Below are 26,489 nucleotides of genomic sequence, written 5' to 3'. Positions count from 1 at the left end.
GAAATATAACTACCTCCAGCTCATGGTGCTGCAGGAAACATCTGCAGCCACTACACGCCCATCTGGAAATAAGGGATCAACTGGCACACCAACCAAACAAAAAACAAAAAAAATATTGATACTGCAATATATCGCGATACTTTGAACTGTGATTAAATATCGATATTTCAGCTCTCAATATCAGTATTTTTGTTAAGATATAATTCATATTTTAGGCGAGTTTTAGGTCCAATAAGTCTCCTGCACCTCCACTGTGGAAGATGGCGCTGAAGAGCTACTCTGCTGTATGTTGCCCATAAACTGTATAATAAAAATTAACTCAAAGTATATTCAAAAGATTTCATTCCTAAACTTGATGATGTGGGTTTTGAGGTCATAAACATCAATGTTTTCTCTCTATTCTTTGGTCAGTTAGTTTAAAATCATTTTAAGTTTAATTTTTACAGTGTAGTAGACTGATAAAAAAAAAGTAATCATAGTCATGTTTTGTGCGATATCAAATTTTTAATGTGTAACATTAGTTACGCCAAGTGACTTTTATCAGTTTCACCAAGTGACCACGTCTTTCACCCAATAATTTCTTTGCAGCATTAGTTTAATGTCACAGTAGTTAAGTTTATGTATCTAACCCTGCATTCAATTTGGGTTATTTCACAATCGTTACACAATAAAACAGAAAAGTTGTTTTCAATTAAGTAGTTTACTGGGTAGAGTACTTCAGTAGATATCGTGACATTATCATATCGTGACCCAAGCATTGTGATGCTTATTGTATCATATCTTTAGGCTCTTGCTGATACTCACCCCTTGTGAGAAAGCAGGGTCATTCCTCTTTACATGGTATACCGATCAAAACAGCGATGCATGGGGAACATCACAATGCAGTGCGCGTCATTTCCGCTTCTTCTTCCTGAATTCATAACAACAACAGCAGCACCACCACAGCGGACTTCCTGTACCAAAAAGACCAAGATTCCTTGCGAACAGAACATGCCTAGAACACAAATTAATGTTCCTTTGGATTGGGCTATCCTGATTGACGTATACCTGACCAAATGTTCAGGTTAGAAAAGGAAGAACCCAGGGGGGATATTTTTAGGTTTTAAAAATCAGAATGTGAGCATATTCCGGTTTTTAAAAAAGGTTTCTGGTGTTTACATGGCTGTGCACAACCAAGTTATTGCTAATATTCTGAATATTAAAGGGTTAATGATTGCATGGAAACGTAGCCAGTGAGTCGTTTGAGTGTAGTTGCAGTGAGACCCTGTTGAGCAACAAGCACTTATCTGTCCTTTCTCACTTGATCCTTTAAATATACTCTTATTGCTGTAGTTACCTGCTGCCCCACCTCCTCCCCCCAAAACCAGCCATGGATATCCACGGCTTCCACCAGCAGACCAACAACAGCCTGCAGCGCCTCATCAGGATGAGCTTTGTTCCTGCTGGATTCTGGGAGCGCTTCATCGCCAGGATGCTCATCAGCCTCACAGAGATGGACCTGCAGGTACTAGAAACATTATCATCATCATCATCATCATCATTATCATAATCACCATCACAGCTACCTCACAGCTACCTCACCATCATCATCATCATCATCATCATCATCATCATCATCATCATCATCATCATCATCATCATCATCATCATCATCATCATCATTTCCTCACCAACATCACCATCCTCATCAGCTTAGTTTTCTTTTTTTTTCCTTATATATATTGAATGTTCATAGTCTATACAGTAAATAAATTTAGCATACATTGGAAATTACCCAATAGTCAGTAAGTAAGCACAATAACCAACAAATCAAAGACAAAATCAAATAGTTCAGGTGGATCTGGTTCTATACAACGATACAGGCCAATATCTCTTATGTTTACAACAGGTCACAATCCAGACTCAAAAAGTTCCTTTTACAATAATATCACAGAAATCAGGTCCAATATGGTCCAAATAAGGTTGCCAGACTTTGTAAAACAGATCTTTCTTTGCATGTAATCCGCTTGCAAGATATTCAAAGGGAACTGTTTCAAACAGGAGTCAGCTCCATCCTTTAACAGATGGGCTCTTATCACTAATCCAATGTTAAGACTGTTATAAAATCTAATGTTTGCTTCAGTAACTAACATCTGGCTTGAGAGGCCCCATATCAGAAACAGCATCCACTTCTTTTAGATTTGAATGCTCATGACCAATGTTTCTGTGTTTGTGCAGTCATTTGAACCAAAGAGGAATGCCAGGTGTAAGCAGAGCAGGACCTCTGTGATCCATAACTTTGCTGGAAACCAGCACAGGAACCGCTGCAGCACCTTCAGAGTCCGACGCAGCAAAACCATCTACTGGAAGGAGGGGCTGCTGGTCACCTTTGATGGAGGTTACCTCAGGTCAGAGCTGGCTCTTAAAGGACAGGAAGTAAAAAAACAGAGGTGGAAAGAGTACTAAAAGTTTGTACTCAGGTAGAAGTACTGTTACATTGCTTAAATTGTACTCAATTACAAGTAAAAGTACTGAGGTTAAAATAATACTTAAGTGAAAGTACAAAGTATTCTTCTGAAAATCTGATCAGAGTATTAGTTACTTTTGAAATGAGGGATGTTTTGTTGAGTTGTCAGTAGCAGACATTCACATTGATTTGAGGAGCGGTTGCTGTAAGAGTGATGTAATGGTGCTACTCAATCTTTGATGGATGATTCCTCTGTAGAGATAAGAAAACCACCACACATAGACTAGAATAGAATAGAATAGAATAGAATAGAATAGAATAGAATAGAATAGAATAGAATAGAATAGAATGGAAAAAAATAGAATATTCTTTATTGATCCCCCTCAGGGGAAATTTTTTGTCACAGCAGCCCAACAAGAAAAAAGTGCAGTAATGCAATAACAATAAAATAGAGTATGATAATGGAATATAAAATCATGTCATTACATCACTGAGATTAGCACTGAAGGAAAACACATTTAAGTCACAAGTGTAAACAAATTTTGGAACACTGCAAAAAAATCTATTTCTGTACACGTTCTAAATTAACTAAATTTAACCTCTATAGCTGTAAAAAAAAAAGAAAAAAAAAAGGAAGAGAGGACTGATTATGCATGCACACATGCACACACACACTGTTTCCACTTAAAAAATATGTTGCCAGTGTTGTAGAAAAATCTGTGACCAGTAATAATTTGCGACCCCGTCGCTGTTTGCATGATGCGTCAATGGCATGTGTTTGAGAGTTTGACAGAAAAGTACAAGAAGAATTCTCACATTAACATCACAAACTATCCAAGACACGAACGTCTAAAGATAGTTGATTGATTGATTCATACAGAGAGTGAGACGTCCATTTCCACATGTTGCTTATTCAGACACACCGTCTTAATAACAGCTCATTTAACATCTCAGAAAATGATGGCAAGCACTCAGGATAAATGGAGGCTGTCTCTTTTTCTCCCTCTGTACATGAAACGTTCCTCTACGTACGACCACTGGCACTTGTCAGGTATCAACACTGTTCTGTTAGTATATCACATCCAGACACCTGAGCTTGTAGTGGCAGTGTTTTCCTTTCTTTATGTCACTGGTGTGGTCACCAATAACATAAAGACAGCTTTATTGGCTCCAATATGCAGATGGAAGGTTTGAATATTGATTCAAATGGTGGGCATACTCAGAGGGGACTATTGATTTTAAAAGTATTGAAATAAATTACATGATGTAAATTGTACTCAAGTATGAGTAAAATTATACACTTGAAAAGAATACTCATGAGGGTACAAGTACCAAAAAAAAAACCCCACTTAATTACAGTAATTTGAACAGTTGTTTAACCCTTCACTGAAATCAGTCTGTTTGTGCCTCTGCAGTGTGGATTCCTCCGACGTTAACTGGAAGAGGAAAAAGAGCGGAGGCATAAAGATTATCTGCCAGTCAGAGACCAGAGATTTCTCTGCCATGGCGTTCATCACCGACCACGTCAACTCCCTGATGGAGCAGTGGTTCCCAGGTCAGTCCTCGTGTGTTTGGAATAACTGAACTGTTGATTTTTAGCTCTGGATGCTGTTGTGGTATGTTTAGATCAAAGGGAAACAAGTCCTAACCTTAGTAGAGAAGAGAAGAAGCCAACGCCCAGACACAAATAGTGTTGTTTGACACGAGGGAATCACTCAGTGTGATTCATAAACATGTGGATCTGGTCTTCATTTAAGTTATGTTCTTGTTTTAAGATCACAAGATGAACATGACTTCTTTTAGCAGTCTGTGAGTCTAAGCTTAGATAAGCTCAAGATCTCTGCTTTACCATGGCTATTTAAGCAACTCTGCAAAACAACAACAAAAGCAAAAAAATTAAAAAAAAACATGTGAGATGCTGACCAGTGAAATCCTGCTTTATTGCAGCGTCTTCTTATTATTTTATGTCCCTCAAAAGAAAGGTGCATTATCAAAGTGTATTACAGTGTGTTGTCTGTGTCACATCAGTCCAGCTGTCAGCTCTCAGGGTGGAGGTCCCTGCTCATGTTTTCTGTGTTTTTCTCCTCTATTGAAGCTTTGACAGCCAGTGAGAGTGACGGGAGTCTCCTCATCGAGCAGTACGCAGCCTGTCCTCTCTGTGCCTCTCTGGACCAACAGCAGCCTGAGGCCAGCTGGTCCGGTGAGGACACACATAGAGGACGACTGGAAGGAGACGGCAGCGCAGGGGTTCATTACTTCAACATGGAGGACTGTGTGCTGGCTGCTGTGAAGAAGGAGCACATCATCTGTCCTCAGCACCCTGAGATGCCTGTCCCACTGCAGGAGCTGGTACCTGAACTCTTCATGACAGACTTTCCATTACGGTAGGGCCAGCCTCTTTACCTCATACTAACACAAACGAGGCAGCAAACAAACTAATGTTGATTTTAGCAACACGGCCTCTGATGACAATGGGCTTCAAAACTCTGTGTCAGAAACAAAAAGGAAATATCACAGATATCTGGGGGTACCAGTGTTAGACAGCCTGTTTGCTGGACTCCATCTGTTAACTTACAGACCTTCAGAATCAGGATTTTACAAACCTGAAATATATCAGTTTCATCCTGTTAAAGAAAATTAAAAAAAGTCAGGGACAGTGGCAGCAGCATGTGTGCAGCGTCCCCGCTCAAAAAAAGGAGTACAGGAGGTAGGGTAAAGGAGAAAAAAGCAGTACCACACTATGCTCCTGGGGGGGGGGGGCATGGTTTGAGATTAAGAAAAAAAATCTCAGCATATGAGCCCATCGAACTGATTTTCAGGATAGATAGAGCACAAACAGCAGGCAGCAGGAGGCACAGGTCTGATCAGTGCCTTGGACCCCTCAGGACTCGTGTTAAAGGTCCGTAGAGTCACAGTTTCAGAAGCTTTTTTCTTCTTTAAGGATAAGGATAAAACTAAGCACTTTTCACCACACTCTGTTTGTGTGTGGTCTGTGTGTGTGTATCTGTGTCTATGTCCTCCTAGGCTCTTCTTGGAGAGGGCAGATCTGGAGTACTCTGAGGAGGAGAGCAACATCCTGGGACAAGGAGGAAGTGGGACAGTCATCTACAGAGCTCGATATCGTGATCAGCCTGTGGCCATCAAACGCTTCCACTTCAAGAAGTGTGCACAGCAGACCATCAGCAGTGACACAGGTTCACAGACAAACTCATGTTTTTACTTCATTTAACACTGAACTCCAGAGATAGAATGTGTCCACTGATAGCACCAAGAAGTACCTTAACTGGAGTAACTCCAGCAGCTGTTCTAACTAAATATGAGGGCACCCTCTCCTCCTCAGACACCATGATAAAACACCTGCAGTCTGCTGACACCTGGAGGAGCTTCTCTGAGTTTCGACAGGAGGCCAGCATGTTGCACTCTTTGCAGCACCCCTGCATAGTGTGTCTGGTGGGCATCAGCATCCATCCGCTCTGCTTCGCTCTGCAGTTAGCCCCTCTGGGAAGCCTCAACACGGTTCTGGAGGAGAAGCACAAAAGCAAAGGTAGAGAGAATCAGAGGATAACAGTTCACCTTGATGAAAGGTCACATCCCACTCTGAGCTGAGGGTCACAACGACTCAGGTGCAGCTCTTCAGTCTTCAGGAAATGGTCAAGAAACCTCAACAAAGGAAACACGATGTCAGTGTTTCTCTGTTACACAGTGATAAATGCAGCCACATTTAGACCTTAGAGAAAGAGGGAGACTTCTAAATTTCCTGCATCCCACTGGGATTGTTCTAAGCCATTCAGGTATCATTCATTTTGTTAAAGGGGACATGCTGATCCCTGATTTAATACTTACATATAATATAATAAATTTGAAAACAAGACCTTACACCCCCTGAATTTTCAAAAAATGAGATATTGTATTTTTTTTACATCCTAGAACGAGATTTGATGCCTCTGAAAATAGGTCATTGCCATTTAGCCGCAAGATTTCGACCGTCGTGACGACACGAGGATCCTTTCTTTTTATTGGAGTAATCTGATAAAGCAGCTCCTCCTCTGTGATGTCAGTTAGTCACACAACCGCCACCGAGGGATACACCCACCAAGAGCCGAGCATAAACGTATAAACTATACATGTTACAGTACCGCTTTGACTCACCACACTGAAGCGTCCTGAGATGATCTGTGTCCAGGTGGATTTTCTTCCTCCTGAGCTGCAGAACCGTCCGGGTCTGACTCAGGGTCCAATACAAAAGGACGTACCCTACACTCTACCATTTATTAGTGCTATCAATGCCTTACGGTGAAGTTTTGGCAAACAGCAAACTCGCTCGGTCTGCTCCATCCAATATGGTGATTTTGTAAATACTGCCATGCTGCAAAAACCGCCCCCTGGCTCTACCCCCTCCGCCTCTCTGATAGAACTGACCAATCAGAGCACAAAGGGCTGTGACGTTGCGAGGTTACTGGAGGTCATTCTGGAAACAGAGCATTAAACGAGATCTTCAGAATGGCCTAAAATGAGGATATTGAGAACGCTATTGTGGGGCAATCAAGGAACTAAATGACTTGTACTGAGGGCAGAAATGCTTCACAGGCATCCTAGTCTGGCATAGTGAAAAGGAGAAACAAGCATGATATGTCCACTTTAAATATCTTTAAGTAATAACTTTTCCTGGACTTGTCAGGTAAATGTGCCTCATATTAAGACTAAGAACATTTTGCCCCTCAAAATACATTAACATGTGCTCAGATTTTAGTTTTTGCTGTTACCCTCAGAGCTTTTTCTCAAAAGGTACTCAAGATAGTACGGTGGCCAGTTGGTGTTAGCTGATCTGCAAAAGCAACAACATGAATGCAGGAGCAAAAACACAAATGCAAAAGCACAACAGAAGTTAAGAGGACAGTTATCCTAATGGACAGAAAAGTTGTAAAGTGATTTAATGATTGTTTTCTTTGTACCTTCAGCTATGATAAATATAGCTTTAATGCTAATATTACTGATTCATAAAGCTAAATATAAGATAATGTATTTTTACAGTAAATAAAGAAATATAAGCAATATGAAGGATGTCACAAGATGGACCCGTACAAAGCTTTATTTAGGATTAGGATTTCAGCTCTAAATGAGAAATGGTTGAGGTTTTGATTTGGTTTTGTTGAAGAATGAAAAGCTTATTATGAATATGTGAAGAACCATCAAACCTACAGGCTCAGATGATGCTCAGATAAACCTCTGGAGGAGGACCTGGATGTTCAGGGCCACTGTCGGGCTGCTTTGTTTGCTTAGCAGTGAGGATAGACTGATGTGTTGTTTCTTTTCTTTTCAGGCTGCAGGTACATGCCTCTTGGTCACATGCTCACCTTCAGAGTAGCCTATCAGATAGCAGCAGGACTGGCGTATCTTCACAGGAAGAGGATCATCTTCTGTGACCTCAAATCAGACAACATCCTGGTGTGGTCACTGGAGGTCTGTATGAGGGTCACCGAAAAGATTCACTCATTTTTGGTCCATTGGGGGTTTACTCATTGATGTATTCATGGGATCAGATCCTGACGCACTCTAATTGCACTGACATTCTCTCAGTCACACATTAACAAGCAGAGAAAAGAACTCAGTCCTCAGAACTGTCTCATTCTGCTTAAAACCAGTTTGTGTACTTTCTTCTTCCAGGTACGGGATCCAGTCAACATCAAACTGTCAGACTACGGCATATCTCGACAGTCCTTCCATGAGGGGGCGCTGGGTGTCGAGGGCACACCAGGGTACCAGGCTCCTGAGATCAGACCAGGCATTGTGTATGACGCTAAAGTAAGAAAAGTGCAACTCTTAGCCAAAGTGAACTAGGGCTCAACACAGCTAAAACTTGATAGTGCTTTCTGACATTTCAACACAAAATTCCACTTATTACGACGAATAGAGTCCCAAAATGGTTCTTTCTTTCATGGTTAGCATCTTTAGACCTGAGCAGACGGAGCTTTAGCTGTGAGAGTGATGCATGGTGCCCTGCAGGGCAGTTTGATCACAGCTGTGCGGACTTACTGTCAATAATCTGATGATTATAGGATCAGATCAGATCAAATATCCTTTATTGATCCCCATGAAATCACATTTCACGTTCATCCTATCCAAGAACATAAAAGGCAATGACATATGAAAAGAGGAGGACAGGAGCAGAAGAGCTGAGGGGCAGCCAATGTGCAAAGTGTGGTGCACTCATTACATTAGATGTGAAAAAGAATACAAAAGAGAAGAGAGTGAAGGAAAAAAAATATGCTTCTGTGTGTGTGTGTGTGTGTTTGGGGGGGGGACTTGTTATCAAAAAAACAACTGAAATTGATTGTTTATCAGCTGATCAAAATTTTAAGACCACAGGCTATTGAAGCCAAAACCTCCTGATGGCTAAAGCTAAGAAGCTGTCTCTTGTTGTAACAAGGTTGTAACACCACTTACCTGCCTGAGCTGAACACTTCACCACATGGCCAACTGCTGTCCAGTTATTTTGACTGAGACAGCTGAGGTTAGGTATCTAACACAGTGTAGATAAAGGCTCAGATGTGGGAAAGTTTGTTTGAATAACACAGTTAACTGCTGACCCCAGAACAACTTATCAGCATGAGGTCAGTTTAGATCCAAAGCACCTTCAGAAACACAGCTCTCTGCAGGAAGCACGGGGTAGAAAAGTAGCTCAGCATATCAGCACAGCTCAGGCCCTGTTTACTTGACAACATTTCATCTGAAAATGCCAAAACGCAGTGAAAAAATCTGTGCTTACATGGAAATGCCAAGGGACTGAAAACGCTGTAATAAGCATCCCAGGCCTGTAGGTGGTGCTATAACTGTCATGTCCAGAAGCCGCTTTTGGGAGATCTCAACCAATCATCTGGTGTATGGGGGAATACTAAGTGCCAAAGTGGAGCAACAAATGCACATTTTGTTGAAAGACAGTCAGTAGATTCAGCAGATTGAGCAGCAAGCACAACACAGTAGCTTGCGACGATCGTAACAACTGTACTATTGTCCTGTTGAATGCGCTCGCACGAAGCGGAGTGTGACGTCAGCGTTTAAACTGAAAATGCCAGCTTGCTGCTTACACAGCAACGGTGTTGGCATTTCAGAAAAATCCCACTCTGGAGGCCATTTTCAAAAGTTTGCATTTTAGGTCGGCTGATACACCATTTCCCTATAAACCTGAAGCTGAAATGCTACAAAACTTTTGTGTTTCACCCTAAAACCGTTGTCATGTAAACGGCCCCTCAGTCAGTTCTTTGGTTGTCTATGTTTGAAAGCACAGCTCAGTTTTCCTTATTGACCAATGCTGTGTGTTTGAAGTAAAACTAACATCAGTCAGCTTTAAAGGTGTTTTATAACTTTAGCTTGCAGTTCTTTTTTTTCAATTGCTTAAACCTCAAAAAGGTGTTCTGCTTTATTAAACATGGATCTAATGTACCAATACTGGATGTTCAGACTGAGCGTGTGCAGCTTTTCAAACCTTTATGTATTCATTTGATCAGTGTTGGGCAAGCTACTTGGCTACACTGAAGCTATGACCCACAGAAATGTAGCAAGCTAAGCTACAGTAATATGGCCAAAATAGCTTAACACATTCAAGTAACCCTTTTTTTTTCTCCATACTGAACCGACTTGATTACCAATAAATTTCAGGGATTAATAAAGCTTTCAGTAAAACATAAGGACAGATGTATATTTCCATATAAACATAAAGTAAGCCATTACATTCTTGCTCATAATTTGGGTATTCACATCTCCCAGAATGATGTAAAATTAGGTAAATTGCTTATTTTACAATCAGTGTTTACAAAATCAATTTTTATTGATAAGTATAACATCTCTGTAAAATCATTCAATTCTCTCCGAAATTGCTTCATCCTCTACTCCTTAACTCTGTTTTGGTCTTCAGTGTAAGATCAAGACATTTGATTGTTTATGCCATCACTTTGTTACCTTTTGTATTATTTTTTCAGTCATTTGCTCATTAGTGTTAACATTAATACTGAATACAGATTTTTGTTTTACTGTTAGTTCGTTTTCTCCCATACCTCTTCCCTCCTATATGTATCAATTTAACTATTTAATCCCCCACCGTACACACACTCACACACTGCCACTATATCCTCTTGCTTAATTGAATTAATTCACTGCCACGCAAATTGTTAGCTGTTAAAAAGTAGCTTGTTTGTGTTGACATCTTATTCTGCAGTTGACATATGCGTTCTCAGATTTGTGTTTGAAGTTGTTGAAGTTGACAGAAACTTTGCCTTGGGTTGGCACAGTAGGCATCTGAATACATAACTTTCCCTGTTTTTTTGTTTTGTTTTACAAAAACTTATACATCTATTTAGGTAGGTGACTTCTTCGGCTGCTCCTCTTCTCCTTCCTCTTCTGCCATCTCTCAGTGAACTGAAGCGGGCATGTGTGTGTTTGCAGTCAAGTCGCAGGCAGGGATTGTTGAGTGACGACATCAACAGTTCCTCCGCTGCTATTGGTCGAAACAGACACAGCGGTGTTTGGAGATGGCCTCACAGTCTGATCCTTACAAGTGTGAGATGAGACTGCAGGAGAAAGCTCAGCTTCAAGCACATCAACATGAATCATTTGAAAATGTTTAATGTAAATTTTGCATTAGCTACTGCGTTACATGACCAAAAAATCAGCAAAACTATTGAAACATTCTTGGATTTCGTAAACAACGGAGCTACCACATCATTACTGAAAAATGTTGTTTAACTACTGACGACGCTATTTGTAGTGACGTTACTGCCCAACACTGCATATGAAGTAGAAATCCTTGAATCTGTTTGTGAACTGATCAAATGGAGGGGCAGACATTAAACAGCATGGTCTGCTGATAGTTCCATCCCTGAAAGGCCTACAGAGAACTGGCCAATCAGACTGAAGGGGGTTTGTGGAGCTGGATCCTTAAAGAGACAGCAGATAAACTAAAGCAGGATGATAATTTTTGTCCCAAATACTTTTCTTCAGGTTGATTAATGAATAGAACCGGTCACACTGGTCCTCCTGTGCTCAGATTACAGATGATTATGTGGATGATCCTGATGAGAAGCAGAGTGTGTTTCAGTATGCCTGTTTCTGCTCTCTCTGCTGACTTGCAGATAGCGTGTTGGTCTGTTTACCGCTCCTCCTCCCCTCCCTCCATGGGGAGTCTGGCTTCCTGCAGGCTCCCTGTTTAACAGGACCACCACTCTGTAAGGAAAAGCCTGAACAGAAGCCCTTCCTACCCACCAGCCTCACTTTCAGCATCTGTTTTAGCATGTGGTTTCTCTGTTAAATGAGACCCAGACTGGATGGAGGGCTGAGGTTTATGAATTTCAGCTTTGTGGCTGTTTGCAGGTGTGCCAGCTTATGACGCAGGATATGAGACACCTATGAGCTGTCTGATAAGCTGAGGTGGGAGCAAGTCATTGCTTTGAAGGTCTCAAGATAGTCTCAAATCTTAAATCCCAGGTTTCGAGTTAAGTCTCAAGTAAAGGCAAGAGAGTTTGAGACGAGTCCAAGTCACAGGCTTGGAGTTTTTGAGTCCTTACAAGTCACAAGCACTGTTTACTAAATAAAATGCCATTTCAAACACACAAAAATCTGTTCAATTTAACAAATACAATGAAAACATTTTCAATTCTTTTTTTTTTTTTAAATAAAACCATTAGAGTTGAAACGATTCCTCGAATGATTCAAGGTACTCAACAACAAAAATTACTCAAGCAATTTTCTCCACCTCGAGGAATCATTTAATTTTAAAAAAGATCAAGGAGTGGTATTTCAAATAGAGCTGAGGCCATATTAAGAGAGTTTTCAGACCCCTCAAGCTACCTCTTATACAAAATAGCAACTAGCAACAAATCTAGCTTCTTTTCTGGAGTTTGGAGACTAATGGGTCATTCTATGAAACGGGTGCCATTTGGGTCCGCAACATTTGATGAGATGTACAAGGCACAAAAAATGTGTCAAAGTGTGTTAACAAATTTGGAGCTACCAAAGTGCTCTTATTGACATGCTGAATCAGAAAATTCAATTTCTTAAAGAGAAAAAAAATTCATTTGAGAAATAACTGCTCTTTAACTAAACAAAAATGTATTTTATCCGATTACTCGATTAATCGATGGGATTTTCAGTAGAATACTCAATTACTAAAATATTCAATAGCTGCAGCCCTAAAAACCAGCATGACAAGACTTTGTCTGTGTGGTCTCATCATACATGTAACATGTTTTGTTGCATAAAATGGATGCTAAGCCAAATCTAGCTAAAGCATTATATCACTTGGATATAATTACCATTCTTTATGAAACCTTTGGTGCTGAACAAAATTCGAAGTTGTCGCTTCTCTGTCTTTTATTTTTGTGTTACTAGTTTTGCACACAGCAATTCGTTTTTTGTTTACGACCTCGTAATTTGAGAATGCAAATACAGTTATCCTCGGTTGCATCCCGGTGTGGGTTACTGCCACTCTTTAGCAGTCTGGGGCTCACAGAAACATAATCCACACTCTCGTTCTCAAACCTGATTGGACGATGCACACAATGAGACAAACTCGGTGGGAAAATGTTGTCCTGAAGTGACAGAATGACTGTCATGGGTACTTTGAATTGGCGGCACATTTTAATCAGCGCACTCTCTTAAAAAACACAAGTATTTTCAAGTCATTAGACTAGTAGCTATGGTTACATGAGGAGTTTTTCGTCTTTCCGAATGGAATCTTTCTGATCTCTGGTCTACATGCGCAGCTGTAATCAAATAGAATAGTCAAGGGGCATGCACAAAAAAACGTAAACATCACGAGATTTATCAAAGCTGGAGGACAACAGTTTGTTTATCAGGGTGTTGCAATACTCCATATTGCGAGTTTGTCGTCCGTCCAGTCTTGAAATTATGTTCATTTCACTCACAGTTTGGATCAAAAACAAAATTTCTACAGCAGACCAGTGCTGACGGCTTGCTGCCATTCTTTAAGTTGAGGAACGTCCCTAGTTGCGTCTTACGTCATACCTGAGCATTCGCTGAAAGAACGCACCCTGACAACTTTCCGTTTGAGTGGATACATGATACCTCAATCAGTTTGGGGAAAGGAATATTCCACCCCTGTGAAACCGATTAAATGTCCATTTGGATTGGCACTTTTCTTTCAGAATGAGGTGTATACAAAGGTTGAATTCTTTCTTTGAGGAAATAAACTGAATGCAAGCAGAATATTTGGGTCCATGTAAACATGGCTATTGATGTTACAGGCCAATTCAAATTGCAGGTCTTTGATGATATTGTCAAGTGGAGTCCAAAGTCATCAAAATTGTGACTAAAATCTAAGTCACATGACTTGAGTCCACACCTCTACTGATAAGCCTGTAAAAAATTAGCAACTATACATTTGTTTTTTAAGCCTTTATCAGACCAAAGCACAAACTGTACTGCCTCAAGGTTTAAGTTCTTTCTGTACTAACTTAGTTAAATTGTTTCTCCCCTGCTTGATCTGGTGAGTTTCTGTCTGTCTCTCTGTCCGTCCGTCTCTCCATGAAGTAAATAAAAAGGAGGTTTATACTTGGGTATGAATATGCCACGGTTGACCACATCAGAGTGACGTCATGCCGCAGCATACCTCAGACCTGAGGCATATCTGTAGAAATCACTCAGTGACATCACCACTGCGAGGGTAGCAGAGTACTTGTGGCGTTGCTTCATTGTTGTACCTACGGTTATTCTGGGAATTCTCCTCACAGTCCTCCACTCTTTATCTCTGACATTCCCGCACAGGCATCCATTCAGCTATTTTGGTCCTCTGATATGGTTTTCAAGATGAGATTACTGGCCAAGACTCCAGAAGAAGTGTTTCAGTAGAACTGTTATTTTAACCACACTCAGTGGAGAGTGGTGATGTGTGGAGCGGATGACTGGAGCTCCTTATCAGGAGAAATGATCCTATTTCTCCTCTTCCAGCTGGCTCTTTGGCTACAGACTGGGAAAAGACTGGTTAGTCCTGGATACAGATCCAGTGTTTCCTCTGGGTTAACAGCTTTCGGAGTGGGGAGAGAGGGGGCTGACAGTGACCCAAACACACTTTGGTTTATGGCGTTTTTGTTCCTTTTTGATGAAAGCAACAATGTTGAGATTACAAGGAGTTGTTGAGACATTTTTATATCAAACAGAACAACCAGAAGGTATTGGGGAGGAACTTTGCCATGTGTGACACAGAGAGCAGAGGAGAAATACGAATGCCTGACCATGTGGAGACAGAGACGACACCCTGTCATGTAAATAAGATAAAAAACACATGGCTAGTCATTCTGTTGAGTAAAGAAGTAGATATTGACCTGCGGGGCTCAAGACTTGTGTGATCTTTTTATCAGTGTGTGTGATTAAGAATTTCATCTGGTCGCATTCATGCGAGTGCACGTTTTAATGCTTCCTCTGCCACAGTGACTGTATAAGACATTGTGGTTGATAGTCGCCCTCTTTCCACCGGCTCAGTCTGCTCCACTTGATCTCTCTCCTGCTCTCAGGAGCTACAGCAGATGCTCATCACACACTGAAGATGGACACCAGGGGCATATTTAGTGGTTTGGGGGCCCAAGGCAAACCCAGTCATTCAGGCCCTCCATGTCCTTGTAACTCATCATCAGAGCTAGACTGACCTTCCCCTGGGTCCATTGTCTCTTTCTCATAATCAAGGCATGAGATGGTGTTTAACTTGTACATGGTAATACAAACACAACTAAATGCATTTCCTCAAGTTCTGGGTGCCAGAAACTAAGCAGAAGCTCGGAGGGGGTCAAGCATTTGCTGTTGTGGCTCCTAAACTTTGGAACGATTTACTGCAGCATGTTTCACAAGCCTCTTCTTTATCTGTTTTTTTGATCTCTTCTTAAAACCCATTTCTTTTCTCTGGCTTTTAAAACACAGTAATCACCAATTCTATTTATTTGATTATTAACTTGATTGCTCCTCTTCATGCCTTTTAATTGTGTTTCGATTATGATTTTATGTTTTCAAATTGTTTTTTTATTTTTATTTTTTTTAAGTTTACATGGCATGTCTCTTTTATCTCATATTAGTCATGTATTTTATTTCAATTTTGTTTTAATTATCTAATTTCTCTGCACAGCACTTAGGTCAAGAGTGTCTTTTTTAAAGTGCTCAACAAATAAAGTTGGATTGGATCGGAACTTCTGTACTTTAGTTTGATTTTGAAAAAAAGGTAAATACCTCATTTAAGCCACTTTGTCCTGCATTTGAAATCTTTAAGTTATTTGACAGCTTAGGTTACTCGTTACATAACCATGTTTATGATAAGATATGATAGGATAAGGAATTCCTTTATTCGTCCCACAATGGGGAAATTTACAGAGTAACAGTAGCAAACAAGAAAGTATGAAGTGAAAAACATTACAAAGTATTGAATCAAATAATTAAGTAAAGAAAAATATGTACTTACCAACCATAACATGCAACAGCTGATGGATCTTATTTTGCCTTTGTCTTAAATGCACGAAAAACAAACTTTGGGAAGATTTTGGCATTTTAGTTATTTTGTTAATCATATCACAGCAAAATCATCGTATTTGCTCTTTAATCTTACAACAAAAGTTATAAACCTGGAGGGAACTGACTTTTTATTCTTACAGCTGATAGAAAAACACTTCCATACCATATGATCCGCGTATGGTTTAAAAAAGTGAACTAGCGGTTTACAAGGGAAGGCTGAAAAGTTTATAGCCTGACTAGACAGAGTTGTACTACGTGGGGGAACTTGGCATGCATTAAATTCAATATTTTCTGACACTTACTGCATGGCTTGTTTTCAGATTTACTGACACTGATGTGGTGTAGTAGGACTTTGAAAAGTAGAACCAGAGACATTTTGTGAATATGGATGAAATTGGCACCGTGTTCAAATATCTGCAGAAAAAGGGGTAACCCCAAAGGACATTCACACCAATATGGTTGCTACATCAGGGGATGATGCTCTGGCTTTATCAACTTTGAGAAAGTGGGGAGCCTTAAAGATGACCCAAGGTCTGGATGACCTGCCTCAGCAACAACCCAAGAAAACATCAACCGTGTTGACAAATAAACCATGCTGTAAGTGTAGGACACTGTTTAATTTAATGTGTACCAAGTTTCATCAACATGGCATAACTCCTTCCTAGTCAGGCTATGAACTTTTCAGCCCTCCCTCATATATGAGCTTTAATGAATTTGTAGATGTAAACGCCTTTTTTACAACTGAACATCACTTTACTTCTATCTCACAGACCATCCAACGTTAGTGTTGTTGTATTGTAGTTGTAATGCTGACTCATCCAGGAGATGCCGGTAATTCACCAAAACCTGCCATCCACAAAGACAAACAGTGTAAGGGCTGTGCATTGTGGGAAACAGTATGCCAGGTAGACTGGTCCAAAAATTTTCCTGGATCAGTAGGAAATCAGGAATTTTGGCAAACTGCAGCTTTTGCTGCTTTTTGCATACTATCCACTACAGACTGGATTTCAGCCAAAATAGGCACTACTAGTGTTTGATCAAGTAATCGTTTTATAGGGGACCTTATTTTTTATTTTAACTAAACTGTATTTGTTAAGTATGATAACCTTGACATAAACACATGCATCTCTGTTGCTATTCTTTGCTTTAAAAAAAAAAAACATTTTTGTTGTCTTCTTTTTAAATTATATAAAAGAAATAAACTTTTTTTTGCAGCCAGTGCTTGTTGCAGACAAAGTCAATATTTACAGGAAAATATTTAGCAAATATCACAACTACAGTTACCGTACACCAAAAAAAAAAGGTGCAACCAAATCATGTGCTGGTGCCAGCAACTGAGAAAGTTGGTTAACAATGGTTACTTGCCTTTAGAGGGCAGTATTGAGCTTTTTTTTTAGGTTTTATCCTGTCCCTCTGGTATCCCTGTAGTAGCTTGACTTGATTTTCATACTTTGTCACTCTGATGTCCCTTCAAAGCCCCCCACTTCACAAACCCCCTTCCCCCTCATTGGCCAGTCCTCTGGGGCAGAGCTATCGGCAGACCTTGGTGTTTGAGGCCCAACCCTCCAACATGTCATGAAGCAGTTAGGAGATTCTTATGTGATGACCTTATCATTTCAGCAGGTCTGGTGAAGATCTGGTGTTTTAGATCTTAGGTGTTGATCGGTTTACAATTCAGGGACTTCCGCAGCATATGGATCTGTGGCAGTTTGAAAATCTGCACACGCTCAGTCTGAATATCCAGGATTATGACTTAATGTCCATGTTCACAATAAGGGTAGCAGAATACTCCCTGTAAGGCTTGTTCTCTGTTCGTTGTCAGGGATGATCTTTTCAATGCAGGTCACCAGCAGCCTGATAATATTTGTCCCTCGCTGATGTTCTCAGTTTCCCTCTTCTCTCTTTGCTGCTTTCAGGTGGACATGTTTTCCTACGGCATGGTGCTGTATGAGCTGCTGTCTGGTCAGAGGCCGGCTCTGGGACACCACCAGCTCCAGATTGCTAAAAAACTCTCCAAAGGCATCCGACCAGTGCTGGGCAGTCCAGAGAAGGTCCAGTTCTACTGCCTGCAAAGTCTTCTAACTGAATGCTGGGACACTAAGCCTGAGAAGGTGGGGCCCCTGATCCATGCATGAAAAGCAAACAGGTTTCTGTTTGTTCAGGTTAACATCTTGTACTGCTGACCACAAAGACCCCAGTCTTATGTTCCCCTCAACACGCTGCACCGACTGAAGGAGAAAACTGACCAGGTTTTAGGCCCAGAAGCCTGTTAAGAATCAGGACTTGGTCTCATGGAATTCAGATCCTGAATTCAGAGCACTTGCTACCACTGGTTAAAGGAAATGACACCCTACTGTGAGCTCTCTGAAACGCCAACTGCATGTGAGTGCAGACCACACCAAGTTTAAAGGCTTGTCTGTCAATAACATCAGGTTTTATTGACTGATTTCATTGAGTTGAAATGTCTTAGCAGAATATAAATTAATAATCATTTCCCTTTTACACACCTCGCCGCCCAATATACAGTATAAATATATCCTGCATCTCTATTATGGGGCACTGATTGTCAAATTGCACACACTACAAATAACAACATTTCTTCACATTTAGCCCCAAAACATCACTTTTTATGCAGATTTAGAGAGATATATGCAAATGCATCAAATATCATTAATAAATATTAAATACTGTAACTAAATTTTAAATGTGAGCTCCAAATATTATAAATAAATGTCCTGATTCTAAATATTTAGCTACATTTCTAAACATTTAGTTTACATTCTAAGTATTTAGCTAGGATTTCTAAATATTTAGCTTTGATATCTAAATACTTCACAATGATTTTTAAATATTTCACATTGATTTCTAAATATGAAGTAAAGATGTCTAAATCTTGAGGAAAGATTTCTGAATATTTGCTCAGATTTTTAAATATTTAGTCAAAATTTTTGAATCTTGAGGTACGATTTCTAAATATTTAGCGAATAAGCAAATTCACTCTTCCGCCTGCAGGAAACACCAAAATAAAAACTGGTGGAGGTGATCCAGCCAAGTGAGATTTTGAAATGGTCACACACAGTAGTCTAAATCAGCTGTCAGAGAATAAACGTACCAAGTGCTGCTTCCTCCAACTTTTATTTTAGTGCTTGAGGCGGGTGGGGGTGTGAATTACGTATTAGCTAAATATCTAGAAATCTGTGCTTAAGATTAAAAAAAGTTGACTGAGTATTATATGTCATTGCAAAATATTTAGAAATCATTGTGAAATATTTAGATATCAAAGCTAAATATTCATAACCTTAGAGAAATTTTACTCCAGAACAAACACTCCGGTGTGACACATGATGTAGGGCACAACTTCCTGTGTTGGGGGACAGCTCCCGTTTGGCCTCTTCATGACAAGTAAAAAGCATATGTGCAGCATGCACCTCATGACAAACCAGATTATCAGACCCAGAGTTGATCAGAACAAAGCACTTTACCAGTTCAAATGCAAAGAACTTGTGGTTCATAGGTTCTCAGGGTGAATCACGAGGACGGCAGAGAATGTGACGTCAAGTCATGTTCCTGTTAAATAAAGTTCAGAGCGCTCCATAAAAAGAGCCAGAGCCAGTGCACCCATCATTGCTCATAGGTGTCATAATGCAGTGTTTTTATATCCACTCACACACACACACACACACAGATTTATTTTTGTGTTCAGATCATGCGCTCATGCCAGTTAGAAATCTCCTCTCATTCTGAGACGCTGAATTATGATGATGTTTGATGACATGGATATTTTATTAATGACATGAAATGTGTAAAGAAAAGGCACCAAACTATAATCTGACCACGCTTCACCCCCTCACCACCTGAGTCACTAATTTCTCATCCTCTAAATGTGTATAAATACACACATAAATTAGTGTTCAACTGCTGGTACACACATTTTGTCTCAAGTTTGTCTTTCTGGATCACAAACTGAGCATGAAGGGTTTTCTCTGGCCTGTTCTGGGCATGTGCAACATTTATGACTGAGACTCCTGATCTTTGAACAGCACATGAAACTGTGTGTATGTGTGTGTGTTTGTTTCTGCAGAGGCCAGTAGCTGGTCAATGTATGAGGCAGATGCAGGAGCCCAGCTTTCCGTGCCTCCGGTTCATTCTGCCCTGTGACCGCCACTCGCAGCTCTTCCTGTCCGAGCTGCAGGGACACAGTGCCGTGTTCTGGAGTGGAGACAAGGAGGAGAGGTTTGTTATAGCTCTTTGCTTCAGCTTTTTCCACTAAAAATCATATTTATTTTGGCTATCAGAAGATGTGTTTGTGGTTTTGAAAAAGGAGTCTAACCATAAAAAGAAAAACCGACCAGTCCAGCTTAATGAGGCCCAGGTGTGAAAGGGTTAAACAAACCAGGATTACTCTTTAATTGATGAATTTGTATAATTTAAGTTAGTGATGTGGTGTGAATGGAGCTCCATCCATCCATCCATCCATCCATTTTCTTACGCTTATCCGGGGTCGGGTCAGGGCAGCAGCCTAAGCAGGGTCCCGGTGGGACGTGCCCTGAACACCTCACCAGGGAGGTGTCCGGGAGGCATCCTCATCAGATGCCCGAGCCACCTCATCTGGCTCCTCTCAACGCGGAGGAGTAGCGGCCCTACTCTGAGCTCCTCCCGGATAGCCGAGCTTCTCACCCTATCTCTAAGGGAGAGCCAGGCCACCCTACGGAGGAAGCTCATTTCGGCCGCTTGTACCCGCGATCTTGTTCTTTCGGTCACTACCCAAAGCTCATCACCATAGGTGAGGGTGGGAACGAAGATCGACCGGAGAGCCTTGCCTTCCGGCTCAGCTCCTTCTTCACCACGACAGACCTGTGCAGAGTTCGCATTACTGCAGACGCTGCACCGATCCGTCTGTCGACCTCTCGCTCCATCCTTCCCTCACTCGTGAACAAGACCCCAAGATACTTAAACTCCTCCACTTGGGGCAGGATCTCATCCCCGACTCGGAGAGGGCAGTCCACCCTTTTCCAGCTGAGGACCATGGACTCAGATTTGGAGGTGCTGATTCTCATCCCAGCGGCTTCACACTGGGCTGCGAACCGATCCAGAGAGAGTTGAAGGTCACAGCTTGATGAAGTCAACAGGACCACATCATCTGCAAAAAGCAGTGATCCAATCCTGAGGTCACCAAACCGGACCCCCTCGACACCCTGGCTACGCCTAGAAATTCTGTCCATAAAAGTTATGAACAGAATCGGTGACAAAGGGCAGCCCTGGCAGAGTCCAACCCTCATTGGAAACGAGTCCGACTTACTGCCAGCAATGCGGACCAAGCTCTGGCACCGGTCGTACAGGGAATGGACGGCTCATAACAAGCAGCCCGACACCCCATACTCCCGGAGAACCCCCCACAGGACTCCCCGAGGGACACGGTCGAATGCCTTCTCCAAGTCCACAAAACACATGTGGACAGGTTGGGCAAACTCCCATGCACCCTTGAGGACCCTGCTGAGGGTATAGAGCTGGTGAATGAAGCTCTGTTATCAAAAACACACCTGGCTGAGAGCTGTGTGTGTGTGTGATGAAACAGGTTTATTGTGCTGCGTGTGTGTGGCAGTAGGATTCCTCAGTTATCTCTACAATAAAAGCAGCTTTGATCCCGTCGTACAGGTGGAGTTAATGACCGCTCTCCATGTTTCCTGTCGTTAACTCCCGCCCCGTGTCAGGACCTTGTTACCTTCCCTCACCTTGCCTCAAACCATGTCCATCCTCCTCTTACCTTTAGCCCTGCCATTCAGCTTATCACCAGGTCACAGTGTGTGAGCTCCACTGACCTGTGAACTCTCTTTTCACTGAAGTAAGAGGTGGGAACAAACAAACGCCCATCAAACTGTGGGAAACATTTCCACGTCTCACTTGCATCGTTATAGAGAGTAAATATAGATGAGGTCAACATAAGTGTGTTTATAATCAGGTAAATGTAACTCAAGAAATAGCTAAAACAATTCAAAGGCAAGGCTGGCTTATTAATGGTCAAGAAGGAAATTCAAAGTGCTGAAAGGTCATTTCAAAGGTCAGTGGAAACACTGAAATAAAAGATTAAAAGATCAGCTTTGGTAGTTTCTCACTGTGGTTTTACAATTCAGGACTGAGGCATTGAGAAAACCAAGGTTTCTGCCTCGACCAGTGATTTCCACTCATGTGTGACTCTTCTTTGGCTCCAAAAATGACTGAAACTTAAACTAAATCTTCGCATTGATCTGCTCAAAGCTCTCACACAGAGATTCTTTTGAATACCAGCTGAATGACTGGATGATGTAAAGAGTGTGTGTGTGCCTGTGTGTGTGTGTTGTGCAGGAACTACAGCGTGGTAAACATTGAGAAGGGTCAGGTGGAAGTGAAGAGGATGTCATGTCCTGGCGGCAGAATCAGCTGTCAGATGAAGATGGGAAACACTCTGTGGATGGCCACTGAGGTACGATGTCACACCATACCACACCTGAAAACACACACACACACACACACACACACACACACACACACACACACACACACACACACACACACACACAATTAATCAGCACAGGGATTCTCAAGTGTTAAGGAGCTGTTAAAAAGTCAGTGTAGTGTTTAAAATGTGTCCCTATCAGAGGTATAAAAAAATACTGACACGGCAATATATGCTCGGACTTGTACCAATATCGATATTTTAACTCTTAATAGTGATATTTTTGTAAAAAATAAAAATTCATTAGGGTCCTTACCCCTAGGTTGAGGGCCCTCCACTAGCCAAGGGCCTTCGTCCTTTGGGCAAGGGCACTATTGTAATTGGTCCGTTTCTTTATTATTCCACACGCAAATCAATGGCACACACCTCAAATCATGTAAAATCATATTATACCAAAATCAAGCTCCAACATCCCATAATTTGCTCAGTAGCGCCACCTAGGCACACTAAAACACCTCTAGTTTCCACCAGGAATGCTGTAGAGCGCTCAAACCAACATCAAAATGTTCATCTCATTGACAAGCAAAAAATCGTTTCTTGGTACCCTAGATCTATTTCCAACAGGTCACCAGCTATTTACCTTTCAAAATTGAATTTTGTGACATTTTCACCTTGAAACAAAACCAAAAAACTCAAAAACCATAAGTGGTATCGCTTGTAATTCACTCACATCACAGAAGGGCCCCTGCTTCACAAAAGTTATTTGGGATTTTGTTGTTTCTTGAACGGTTTTCAAATCACAAGGCTTCAAAGTCTGTGAACCCTGAAGAAGCCCTCTCAGCTCCCCCATCAAGGATGAATAGGAATAAAGTCCGAGCTCTAGGCAGGCTGCCCTTTTGGGTCTCTCGGCAAAAAAGTAAAAGTCTTACAGCTTTAAAAATGACATGGATGGATTCCTGAAAAAAATTCCTACAAAAAATATCATATTTTTACACACAATTGGTTAAAATTGTGCCCTCTGAGGAGCTGTTAGCATAACTTTAGTGAGTGTCTCTCCTTCTGCTGCATGTCTGTGATGTCGTCACACACTCATCAGGAGCTGAGTGCAGAGGTCATGTGACTTACTGGAGGAGGAAAAAAGCTATGTTTATCACACACACACACACATTATAGAGGAATGGAATCTTGACAGAGGACTTAAAAAGGGCAGGACAGATTGGGTGAAGGGACCAGGGAGAGCACGAGGACCTGTCCAACGCTGTTTGCAGCTTTTTTTCTTATAACACAGTTGGTGAAAAATGTCAGTCTATCAGAAGTTCTTTCTAAAACTTTTGACAATTTGACTCCTCTCTGCTGCAGCAGTTCTGTGCCAATGTCACACACTCATGTGATTAACTTAAGGATGGAAACTGCTGTGTTTTTTACACACACAAACACACACATACACACCCTAACATAAACACATTATATATGGTTTGTATATATAATACATATGTGACCCCAAACATCCTATAATTTGCTCTCCGGCACCAACAAGACACACTAAAATGACTCTAGCATCCAGTAGGAATGTCACACACAAATCAAGCCAACGTCAAAATGTTTGTCTCATTGACATGCAAACATCATACGCCCAAATCCCTGACCTACCCTATGACCTATGACATGGATGGATGCCTACAAAAACATCATATTTTTACTGCAATTTGGGTACAACTGTGGCACCTATGAGGACTTGTTGGCAAAACTTTTGTGAAAGTCACTCCCACTACAGCAGTTGTGTGGTGATGTCACACACTCATTTGGAGTTTAGAGCAGCTGGTCATGTCACTCACTGAAGAACAGAAAATATTATGTTTTTCAAACACACACATTATAGAGTGATACTTGCAGCTTTAATATTTTTGGTGAGTTGGGAGTACAATATGTCTTGTGGTAGATGGCGCTAGAGAGCTACTCAGCTATATGTTGCCCATAAAATGTATAATAAATATAGTCTGAAAGTATATAAGAAATATTTTATTCCTAAACTTGATGATGTGGGTTCTGATGCTGTAAACATCAGTGTTTTCTCTCTATTTGGGTCATTTATTTTAAAATTATTTCAAGTTTAATTTTTACAGTATAGTAGAGTGATAAAATAAATAATCATTCATGTTTTGTGAAATATTAGGTATTTTATGAGTAACATTGGTTACACCAGGTGATATTTATCAGTTTCACCTAGTGATGGGAAACTCGATTCTTTTTACTGAATCGATTCTTTTTATGAATCGATTTTAAATGAGTCACTCACCAAAGTGAAACAGGTTTTTGAGTCATTTGAGTCACTCGAGTCAGTTACCCAGAAAGTGCATAGAAATCTATATTTAGGAGAGATTCATACCAAGAAATGACTGAAAAGGACAATTAATACACTCCAATGTGAAAAAAAGAGTGAAAGATCAAATTTTTCAGAAACTTCTATTTTTCTAACTCACAAATAAAATAACATTAAATTAGATAAATATAACTGAGAAAATTTACAAAGTTCAAACAGAGTGAGTTTGTCATGCAACGTACGTTCGAGCTGGCAAGTGACTCGTATGTGCTTTGAGTCATATAGTGTGTCCCAAAGGGCATACTTCCATACTGTGTACTCAAAATTTTCAAATTGAGTGTACTAAGCATACTACATACTCACTGGCTTAGTGCGCAAATTTTGAGGGTGTAGTGCTGTCCCAAATCGCATACTGCCGAGCGCCGTACTTACCGGGAATGATGACATGATGTCAACCTCTTCTTCTTCTACGTCCAATTGTGACCGGCTTCCAGCGCGTTTCCGCCAAACACCGCCACTATTTGCCAGCGAATTTTCAAAGCCTTTTCAGTAGTATATTAAACACAGCTAATAACACGATCAGTGGTGTAGAGTTATAATGGGGGTCGGTGCAGCTGACTGAAGCTACCAAGAGAGCTACCGGGGCGCTGTGGCAGTTAAAATACATCCACAAATTAAATGTCTGAGTGGTGCTTCTGGTCATGTATTCACTGTGCAGGGTCTAACCCGCTTGTTATTATATTTACCTGGTTCACCGGGTAATGCTAGGGCCCCAGTAACTGTTAGCCCAATGAGCTTTGGCATTTGAGATAGCTGTTAGCTCAACTAGCATTAGCATAGCCCAGTGTTTCTCAATCCTGGTCCTGGGGACCCCCTGCCCTGCATGTTTTAGATGTTACCTCACTCCAGCACACCTGATTCAAATGAATGGCTCGTTATCAGGCTCGAGCAGAGCTTGATGACGAGCTGATCATTTGAATCAGGTGTGTTGGAGTCGGGTAACATCTAAAACATGCAGGGCAGGGGGTCCCCAGGCCCAGATTTGAGAAACACTGGCATAACCTATCATTCGCAGAACAAAACAAACAAAAACAAGTTACACCACATACACAACGTCAACAGCTGATGGTGCTTGGTGGAAACAACACGTGTAAAAAACAATATCAATAAGTTACATTTATACATTGCTGCCAGAGGATGAAATGAGTGCGTTAAGTGTCCACAGCTGCATACTCAAAATCAGGGCCGATTTGAGTACATCATCCTGGTACTTTTGCATACTCATTTCTCGCATACTATGCATACTGTTTTTCATTTTGACGCAGTATACTCAAAATTTTGAGTATTTGAGTATGGAAGTATGCGATTTGGGACGCAATAATACTGTGAGTGAGTTAGTGATCCGTATGTACTGTGGGTGAGTTAATGACCCTTTTACACTGTGAGTTGAGCCATTCTACATACCAGCCAAACCACCCGTGATGTGAGTGAGGGGCTGGGCTACCGTGAGCTTTGTACTGAGTCAGTAAATGAGTCATTTGGGGTGAAGAATCGTGATTTTCGAGTCAGTAAAGTGATTCTTAGGTATTGAACGATTCGTTCATGATTCGCACAGCACTAGTTTCACCAACTGACCCGACTTTCACCCAATAATTTCTTTGCAACATTAGTTTAATGCCACAGTAGTTTGTGACAAACTTGATGCACTTGTTTTCAAGTGAAGTGTTTGTATGAAACACTGCATCTGACTTTCATTATTTTAACCACAAAAAAATAGAAAAGCTGTC

The 26,489-nt window shown here is 41.0% G+C and overlaps 1 protein-coding gene across 2 annotated transcripts in view; it reads left to right on the top strand.

Moving 5' to 3' along the window:
- Positions 1 to 26,489, top strand: part of lrrk1 (leucine-rich repeat kinase 1) — an 88,891-nt gene that overhangs the window by 46,012 nt on the left and 16,390 nt on the right. For both annotated transcript variants that reach the window (XM_074666169.1, XM_074666170.1), the window contains 11 exons: positions 1,333 to 1,504; positions 2,218 to 2,387; positions 3,862 to 4,001; positions 4,542 to 4,830; positions 5,471 to 5,640; positions 5,787 to 5,990; positions 7,767 to 7,906; positions 8,111 to 8,248; positions 17,866 to 18,060; positions 20,031 to 20,182; positions 22,292 to 22,409. In XM_074666169.1, coding sequence (XP_074522270.1) covers positions 1,333 to 1,504; positions 2,218 to 2,387; positions 3,862 to 4,001; positions 4,542 to 4,830; positions 5,471 to 5,640; positions 5,787 to 5,990; positions 7,767 to 7,906; positions 8,111 to 8,248; positions 17,866 to 18,060; positions 20,031 to 20,182; positions 22,292 to 22,409 — 1,888 coding nt within the window. The remainder of the gene's footprint in view (positions 1 to 1,332; positions 1,505 to 2,217; positions 2,388 to 3,861; positions 4,002 to 4,541; positions 4,831 to 5,470; positions 5,641 to 5,786; positions 5,991 to 7,766; positions 7,907 to 8,110; positions 8,249 to 17,865; positions 18,061 to 20,030; positions 20,183 to 22,291; positions 22,410 to 26,489) is intronic.

The sequence above is a fragment of the Halichoeres trimaculatus genome, unplaced genomic scaffold (assembly GCF_033239565.1).
Source record: "Halichoeres trimaculatus isolate MK-OKI-2021-1 unplaced genomic scaffold, fHalTri1.1 fHalTri1_scaffold_3, whole genome shotgun sequence".
In the NCBI taxonomy this organism is placed as follows: domain Eukaryota; kingdom Metazoa; phylum Chordata; class Actinopteri; order Labriformes; family Labridae; genus Halichoeres; species Halichoeres trimaculatus.
This window is presented reverse-complemented; position numbering and strand designations above follow the sequence as displayed.